This window comes from Anabrus simplex, chromosome 10 (genome assembly GCF_040414725.1).
Source record: "Anabrus simplex isolate iqAnaSimp1 chromosome 10, ASM4041472v1, whole genome shotgun sequence".
Classification (NCBI taxonomy): Eukaryota; Metazoa; Arthropoda; class Insecta; order Orthoptera; family Tettigoniidae; genus Anabrus; species Anabrus simplex.
Genome location: NC_090274.1, coordinates 67,086,202 through 67,096,022, shown reverse-complemented (window position 1 = coordinate 67,096,022; position 9,821 = coordinate 67,086,202). Strand labels below are relative to the sequence as shown.

Below are 9,821 nucleotides of genomic sequence, written 5' to 3'. Positions count from 1 at the left end.
TCCTCACTTAGTGCTACTAATCATAGGCAAGCGTATCACACAAAATGGCACCACCCATAGGCAATACAGACCCATGGTGTTCATATAATGGTACTACTCCCATAGAAATTCCCCCCCCCCTCGTTGATACCATTCACAGACACTTGTGGAGGCAGTAGCGGTAGGAGGTAGTAGAGATTATTGCTCTACGAGGGAGCAAAACCAGGTGGTGGTGGTGGTGATTATTGTTTTAAGAGGAAGTACAACTAGGCAACCATCCTCTATATAACACTAATCAGAGGGAAAATATGGAAGGGGTCCGACACTTCGAAAAATGAAGATATCGGCCAAAGGAAAACAAGGGCCACGAAGGGCGTGAAAATGAAAGACTCCCTAGCCCTCGCAACCTAATAGCGTCGGGGTCGGAAAAGAACAAGAGTTGACCAAGAGAGGTCGGAAAGGATAGATGAAAGTGAGGAGCCTGGCACAAGTAAGTGGAATCAATGTCAGGACTCATCTATGGGCCCCGAGGTCGCCAACCCATGCTCCAAAGTTCAGAGCCCCTGGGGCCGCAAAACCAGGCACAGGTACTAATCGAAGTAAAATCGACCCATGGTGTTCCGCACTTAATTGTACTTATCACAAGTTTTTTTTTTTTGCTAGGGGCTTTACGTCGCGCCGACACAGATAGGTCTTATGGCGACGATGGGATAGGAAAGGCCTAGGATTTGGAAGGAAGCGGCCGTGGCCTTAATTAAGGTACAGCCCCAGCATTTGCCTGGTGTGAAAATGGGAAAGCACGGAAAACCATTTTCAGGGCTGCCGATATTGGGATTCGAACCTACTATCTCCCGGATCTTATCACAAGTAGTCTCATGGTTCTAATATAATCATCCCTTAGTCGCCTCCTACGAGAAGAAGGGGATACCGTAGATGAATTCCTCGTCTGCATCCCCCACCCACAACGGGTTTCAGCGTAATTATCTTTTTAATGGTACTTTTATATTTTCAAGAGTTTGAGCAGTTTCCACGTGTTATACGGTAGCTAGTATCTTTATATACATTTACTGAAATCCTGCCTCAATCTGAATAATGATGAACAACAGATTTCTAAGTGGATTGTTTCAAATACTCTCAACATAATTCTGAATGTAAGGTATTGCCACAGGGATATTTTTTTATGAGATCGGTAAAACAGTGGCGAGAAATTAATAATAACAATAATCAGGGTCAAAGGCAGTGAAAGGTGTTCCTAGTCTCACTCAAGGTGGGGTCACGCCTTAGAATTGTCCAGGCAGTATAAAAGGTGCGTGCATTTCTGTCAAGAGCACACACAGCATCCTAGCGAGTACTGGACAAGACCAGCAGCGCTATCCTCTAAACTAACATCATGAAGGTCCTGGTAAGTATATAGAGGCTAGCTGTCACATTCCATACAAAAGACTACTCATTCCATTTTACCGTTTTAAAATTATGAAAAGAACAATGTTCAAGGTCTGCTTCAAACACATATTTCTATATTTACCTCGAACTCCCTAAAGCCCTCTTGTCTCTATATTGTCAACTATCGTGTGCAGGAATTTTCATTTCACGCAAGTTAGGCTGCTTGCCAGTATATTTCTTCTTTGCACCGTTAGATGGCAAACGAACCGCATATTAATTAGGTGATGGGTTGCTGAGGTGGTGGTGGTGGTGATTATTGTTTTAAGAGGAAGTACAACTAGGCAACCATCCTCTATATAACACTAATCAGAGAGAAAAAATGGAAGGGGTCCGACACTTCGAAAAATGAAGGTATCGGCCAAAGGAAGACAAGGGCCGCGAAGGGCATGAAAATGAAAGACTCCCTAGCCCTCGCAAACCTAATAGCGTCGGGGTCGGAAAAGAACAAGAGTTGACCAAGGGAGGTCTGATAGGATAGATGAAAGTGAGGCGCCTGGCACAAGTAAGTGGAAACAATGCCAGGACTCAGCTGAGGGCCCCGTGGTCGCCAACCCACGCTCCAAAGTTCAGAGCCCCTGGGTCTGATGGGTTGCTGAAGTTAATTACCTTTGGGGGTGGTGATTGTGGTGGTGATTATTGTTTTAAGAGGAAGTACAACTAGGCAACCATCCTCTATATAACAATAATCAGAGAGAAAAATGGAAGGGAACCGAAACTTCGAAAAATGAAGATATCGGACAAAGAAAGGCAAGGGCCACGAAGGGCGTGAAAATGAAAGACTCCCTAGCCCTCGCAAACCTAATAGCGTCGGGGTCGGAAAAGAACAAGAGTTGACCAAGAGAGGTCGGATAGGACAGATGAAAGTGAGGAGCCCGGCACAAGTAAGTGGAAGCAATGCCAGGACTCAGCTGAGGGCTCCGTGGTCGCCAACCCACGCTCCAAAGTCCAGAGCCCCTGGGCCCCTTTTAGTCGCCTCGTACGACAGGCAGGGGATACCGTGGGTGTTATTCTACCGCCCCCACCCACAGGGGGAGTTACCTTTGGGGGGAAAACAACACACGTATTACCACAGATCTTTGTAAGACAACGACTACGGAATGATAATTTTTCCACCCTTAAAAAATTGAACAGTTTCCATAAGATTAGGACTAGCAGTTATTAGATTCCGAGGCTTACACTGTACAATTGAGCCATCATTATTAAGGATAGCCGAAACTTTAAAATTTTGAAATATATGATATTTTTCCATTGCCATTCTATAAATTTCGAACTACCAAGACGAGATGATAAAGGTGCGTTCGGTTCATATTGCAGGATGGGTTCGATTTCCCATGAAGAAGTTGAAAAACTTATAAACGGATTTTCCTTGAAGTTCACTCAACCTATACTAAAACTAAGTATAAGTTTAATTCCTAGAAACAAAGATGGATTTACATAAAGATATTCATTCTTTTCTGCATAACGCCGAGGTTACGAATATCTAAAATATATTCTTCCAAGGGATTTCATGACCTGCAAGAAAATAGTTTTGCTTTTCTTTGATTTTTGCTATCTTCAGTAGTAATGCATTATATACTATTTATCATTTATTAGGAAATAACTAAATATTGTTGTTAAAATCAGTGAACATTTCATATTACATAATATTAAACCTCTGCATTCACTCCTTGACATGGAATATTATTGTTCGCCGTTAATTTGTAGAGAAGACGTTTGCCTTCGCAAGCATGGAAACCTATAGAGCGCCATTTGCATTGTAATGAAACACTGCGTTATAATCACAGTTTTCATCATTTGACATAATATGTTCCTGAATTCCGCTAACAATTCTAGGGATAATATTAAAACATTCATCAATGCGTTTAAAATATTAACAAATTGTAATCATTCCGGAATTTTTCTCGTAATTTGAAATTTCATAGCTATATAAAATTCCCATCCAATGATTCAAGAAAATCGAAAGAATCTTATTCGAAGCGTCACGATTCTTACTGCAAATGATTTAATGTATTAGAACTTTACTTAGGAACAGATTTTAGCATTTAAATTCTATCTGCCTCGTACTTTTCAATAGTTTTCCAGATGTATCGTAAATCACCACTCAATGCATGGAGACATTCTAAGTCTTTTAGTCTCACTCACTGCTACAGTATAGATTTAATTAGCTGAATAATATACCAATTTTTCAGCGATGAATAACCTTAACATGTAGCCTGACACCTGTTTTTCAGGTCATGGATTTAATATTGAATACATTAATACCGATATGGTATACTATTAAATTTGAATGATGAATATTCATGTTTGCTAGTACAGAAGCTTTAAATATAAGAGTATTTTTAACATTACTTATTTCAAAAATAATAAATCCAATAAGAAAAACTGTCGAGAATTTCTGTGACAAGGAAGGTCTATTACATCTGGCCATTCTGACATGATTGTTTCCAAACCTGTTCAAACCGAATTTGTTACTCAACAGATCATACAGGATTAGAAAATGGGATTAAATTCGGAATATGGATTAATTGAATGTTAATAATTATTTTGAATATATATGATAAACAATAAACAATCAAACACTTTGGTAGCGTTCCACTAGGGCCTTAGTCTCTAAAGACGCATTCTGTCCAGACAGATGTCCTTCAAATACTGGGGAATATTCTTGGCCGTACTGACATCTTTTTTTAATCGAGTCCACTGTCTTTCATATCAGGTAGCTTCTTAGCTAGCCACGCGAGTCCGAATGAACCCCGTTCCAGTTAAGCATGCCTAGGATCAAATCTGGAACCCATCGGTAAAATATATCGTGCTATATCACACTGCTTGGGTACCTACCTCCTCGCTCAGTGGAGGGTACCCGTCGCGCCTTCGGCCCGGCGGGAAGGTTTTAAATGAACGCCACGCCCATGCTCGAAACACTTCTTGCCGGCCCCATGGTGTAGGGGTAGCGTGCCTGCCTCTTACCCGGAGGCCCCGGGTTCGATTCCCGGCCAGGTCAGGGATTTTTACCTGGACCTGAGGGCTGGTTCGAGGTCCACTCAGCCTACGTGATTAGAATTGAGGAGCTGTCTGACGGTGAGATAGCGCCCCGGTCTAGAAAGCCAAGAATAACGGCCGAGAGGATCCGTCGTGCTGACCACACGACACCTCGTAATCTGCAGGCCTTCGGGCTGAGCAGCGGTCGCTTGGTAGGCCAAGGCCCTTCAAGGGCTGTAGTGCCATGGGGTTTGGTTTGGTTTGGTATATCACACTGCAGGGCGAGTGTCACTAAAATGTATCCATAACATTGAACTGTTCATTATAAATTTATAGAATGATACGCCTCATTGGGAACGAAATACTTCTGTTAGGAAGTTTACCACCTTATCGATGTAGAAATGGACGCAGAGGCTAGTGTTCTTCTTTCAAGTAAATGATCTTCCGTTAACCGTTATGTGGTTGGACAGGTTGATGAATACACGAATTCTTCTTCCATCTTTCCTTCCACTTTTCCTGTCTGAGTAACCGAGGATTATCACACCACTTCTTCTACTTCACTTAACCCCTTTCTCCTTGGTGTAGGCTACCACATGTTCCGGTCACCATCCATTTCATCGTAGCTCTGAGACTTGTTATTGAAACCGTATTGTTGAGGCAGTGAAACCACTTCAGCCTATTGATCCCTACTGCGCACGCAACTGCACAATTTCAAGTCGTTAGTACGTTTGTGTTATCATTTATACAGTTTGTGAAACTACATATACCAGTCCTCAAGAAACCATTGTCTAATCTCAATATATTTTTCCAAGCGCAATGCTGTATTATTACCACGCTTTTTTATTGTTATTCTTGTTCTGCATTTAACAATAAACTCGAAAGAGTCTTTCTTTCTGCGTGCTCTATCTGTATCAATGTCCCAGATATGGGCAGAAATGGTATAATTCATACGATAAATTCTCAAAATTATCCCAACTCAAGCAATTAATTCTCGAACAGATGCGACTGTTGGCCCTTTAAAGTTTTGTATGTCAATTTATGGAAAGTATTGAGGAGAACAGTTTCTAACTAAAAATACATCATTTTGGGTTCGTTTTGCTTTCAGAGTGTACGTTTTGTGATTGCAGGTCGTATTGTGCGCCGTTGTGGTTGTCAGCATGGCTAAGCCTGGCTACCTTGCTGGTGGTCTCGCCGCCCCTGCCATTGCCGCCTACGGTGCCGCCGGTCTCGTTGCCGGAGTTCACCCCGGTGCCCGTATCGCCGCTGGTGTTGCTGACTCCGTCAACAATGTCGCTAACACCGCCGTCGCTCAGGCCCAGGGAGCTTATGCCGCCGCCCAGGGAGTAGCTGCCGCCGCTCAGGGTAACTACGCCGCCGCTCAGGGAGCCGCTGCCGCTCTCGACGGTGCCGCCGCTGCTGCTGAAGGTGCTGCCTATGGTGGTCTCCATGTTGCTGGTGCCCATGGTCTTGCTGCCTACGCCGCTCCTGCCGCTTATGCCGCTCCCGGCATTGCTGCTTACGCCGCTCCTGCTGCTCTCGCCGCCCCCGCCCTGTACGGCGCTGGCTACGCCTACGCCGGTCCCCAGCACTTCCCCGTCCTTACCCCCGGCGGTGTCCCCGTTGATACCCTGGAGGTCCAGGCCGCTAGAGCTGCTGATGCTGTCGCCCACGCCAACGCCAAGGCCCTCACTCTGGGTTAAACTTTCTCCCTCTCTGCACCTCGAAACTTCCTGTAAATAAATCTGTCCTTTTCGACCGTCACACTTGTACAAATTCTATGCAAATATGTGTTTATTTAATAATCAATGAATACAATTTCTTCTCAGACTGAACTTAGCAATTTTATTTATTATCACCCAGTTTACACAACCTTGCCCCCTTTGTTATATTACTTGTCTTTTAATTAATAATTAAGGGGATTCATGACTGAAATTTTGAACTTTTACAATTAACCACTCGTCAAAACCAAATTTAAAAAAACAAGCACGTATTAATGAGATACAGCCCCACGCAAAACTTGGAGTTGATTAGTTAATTCGTTGAAAGTTATTAACAGATAATCTTTATTTGTATATGCTGCATGGAAAAAGTTCCTTGCGTAACAGTTTTCATATTATTGTGCTATAAATCGGCAGACTTGTCAAAAATACTCATATATTTAAGAACATCTCCAGGTTTTGCAGTCAAGTATTAACTGATGGACACTTTTTTCCATTTGAATTATTCATTCAGTAGGTAAAAATCTATTATCGTGCTATTTCAGGAGTAAAATATGGAGGTAATATCCAAATTATACTAAAATGCAGAACTACTACTATTTCCTGTACATATTCAAAGAATCTCTAAACATTTCAGGTGAATGCCAAAGAGCATAAAAAGTTTTGAGGTAGATAAAAACAATTGAAAGTTTTAAGAAACCTACTTTCTTTGAAACTGCCCTGGACTCTAAATTACTCCCTGAAATGTCTGTCTCCTTTTACGTACAGCGTAGGCCTACTACAAGGTAAATATATTCCGGCGGTATTATTATTGAAATGGTAGTGTAAAAGAACTTCGAAAGCAATATTGTCTAACAACGTGAGAGAAGGGAAGTATGCTTCTTCTATATACCCCGTATCGCTACGCTTTAAATCCGGCATTTAGTGCTTTAAAAATTGCGTTAGGGCAAAAGTGTTGACGGGATTTGAAACAGGAAGGATTGGGAGCCTTTTAGGATTAAAATTGAAAATTTTTATTTTAATTAAGACTCTCTTTAATCAGTATCAGAATTAGACTGATAACTAATAACAAATAATAATCTAGTATAAACTTAAACTTAAGTATGTACAACTACTGAACTGTAGCTAAAATTAGAAAAGTCAAGAGGAAAGAGCACAATAATATAGAAAATGAGTATATTTTTGATGAAACATATAAACACTAAAGCTGTAAATATAAAAGCAGAACTACTAAACAAACTAGAATTATCTGTGAAATAAAATTTACTCTTGTCTTGTGAATTTCCACCCAAGTTGAGAAATTTATAGGGGAAGGATAAAGTAGACGGGGAGAAGAGTATTTTTTTTAAAGAGGACAAGGAAGCAAGAAAGTGGTTACGTCTTGTTGCTTTCCTATTTGTGTCTTTCCATCAGATATTTTGTGCATGTACATTTTAATAATGATATCTCTCAGACGCTTGAGGCATTTACGAATTGCAGCAACTGCGAAGGAATTGCCATGTGCTGAAGACTTGTGATTAAATATGGTAGGAATATGCCTGTTCTGTGCTCTTCTGGGGTTTGTTTTCTCGTGGCCTACAGAGAGATTACGTCCGTCTTGTATACGGAGCCAACTGTGTTCCGTGTAGGACGATGTCACATGTTCTGGGTACATAAGCCCTTGACGCCGAACTCCATGCGTGATATAGACCTGTGCAGGCCTAAATCTATAGAGAAACTGAAGTGATTAGAGGGCGTTAGTAATCACGAAGCAATTTTTTTCATAATTTGAAATAAATAGGACAGAAAAGAAGATTGTATGAGTACTACTAATGGGCAACAAACTATGACTGATAAGGAAGGCATGGGTGAGTTAAAGAAAAGTAATTATGATCAATTGTTCTAGCTTGTAAAGTTTTAAAGTTGTCGAGATGTAAGGTGGTGGTGGTGATTATTGTTTTAAGAGGAAGTACAACTAGGCAACCATCCTCTATATAACACTAATCAGAGGGGAAAATGGAAGGGGTCCGACACTTCGAAAAGTGAAGGTATCGGCCAAAGGAAGACAAGGGCCACGAAAGGCGTGAAAATGAAAGACTCCCTAGCCCTCGCAAACCTAATAGCGTCGGGTGGGGGTGGTGGTGATTATTGTTTTAAGAGGAAGTACAACTAGGCAACCATCCTCTATATAACACTAATCAGAGAGAAAATTTGGAAGGGGTCCGACACTTCGAAAAATGATGATATCGGCCAAAGGAAGACAAGGGCCACGAAGGGCGTGAAAATGAAAGACTCCCTAGCCCTCGCAAACCTAATAGCGTCGGGTGGGGGTAGTGGTGATTATTGTTTTAAGAGGAAGTACAACTAGGCAACCATCCTCTATATAACACTAATCAGAGAGAAAAATGGAAGGGGTCCGACACTTCGAAACGTGAAGGTATCGGCCAAAGGAAGACAAGGGCCACGAAGGGCGTGAAAATGAAAGACTCCCTAGCCCTCGAAAACCTAATAGCGTCGGGTGGTGGTGGTGATGGTGGTGGTGATTATTGTTTTAAGAGGAAGTACAACTAGGCAACCATCCTCTATATAACACTAATCAGAGGGGAAAAAATGGAAGGGACCGACACTTCGAAAAATGAAGATATCGGCCATAGGCAGACAAGGGCCACGAAAGGCGTGAAAATGAAAGACTCCCTAGCGCTCGGAAACCTAATAGCGTCGGGGTCGGAAAAGAACAAGAGTTGACCAAAGGAGGTCTGATAGGATAGATGAACGTGAGGAGCCTGGCACAAGGAATTGGAAGCAATGCCAGGACTCAGCTAAGGGCCCCGTGGTCGCCAACCCACGCTCCATAGTTCAGAGCCCCTGGGGCCCCTATTAGTCGCCTCTTACGACAGGCAGGGGATACCTTGGGTGTTATTCTACCGCCCCCACCCACAGGGGGATAATAGCATCGGGGTCGGAAAAGAACAAGAGTTGACCAAGGGAGGTCGATTAGGATAGATGAAAGTGAGGAACCTGGCACAAGTAAGTGGAAGCAATGCCAGGACTCAGCTAAGGGCCCCGCGGTCGCCAACCCACGCTCCAAATGTCAGAGTCCCCAGGGCCCTTTAAGTCGCCTCTTACGACAGGCAGGGGATACCGTGGGTGTTATTCTACTGCCCCACCCACAGGGGGAAAATAGCGTCGGGGTCGGAAAAGAACAAGAGTTGACCAAGAGAGGTCGGATAGGATAGATGAAAGTGAGGAGCCTGCCACAAGTAAGTGGAAGAAATGCCAGGACTCAGCTAAGGTCCCCGTGGTCGCCAACCCACGCTCCAAAGTTCAGAGCCCCTGGGGTCCCTTTTACTCGCCTCTCACGACAGGCAGGGGATACCGAGGGTGTTAGTCTACCGCCCCCACCCAAAGGGAGATGTCGAGATGGAAATGGTATATCTTAGTCGATATGGAAGTGGTATATCTTTGATATACAAATATCTGCCTTCCTTATATGTATTAATCAGCCCAAATCAGCGTTTCTTTCCGTGCATATTGTATATCACCTTTAACGCTGCAATCAAGAAGACCAGCAGGTGTCACTGCAGGACAACGCATTGCGGATGGATTTGGCCGAAATGAAAGCTGGAAGCATGAGTGGTCAACAAAAACATTGGGAACAAGTGTCCACCATCTTGATCGCACAAAGAGGCCAAACGGTTTTGACCTACCGAGGAACCTCTGGTGCCG

The 9,821-nt window shown here is 43.0% G+C and overlaps 1 protein-coding gene across 1 annotated transcript; it reads left to right on the top strand.

The window, feature by feature from the left end:
- Window positions 1–1,335: 1,335 nt before the first annotated feature.
- On the top strand, window positions 1,336–6,213 carry LOC136882158 (cuticle protein 21.3). The gene is made up of 2 exons (XM_067154708.2): window positions 1,336–1,381; window positions 5,526–6,213. Exons 1-2 carry the CDS (start codon window positions 1,370–1,372, stop codon window positions 6,096–6,098), a joined length of 585 nt encoding a protein of 194 aa, XP_067010809.2. The 5' UTR covers window positions 1,336–1,369; the 3' UTR covers window positions 6,099–6,213.
- The last annotated feature ends 3,608 nt before the right edge of the window (window positions 6,214–9,821 follow it).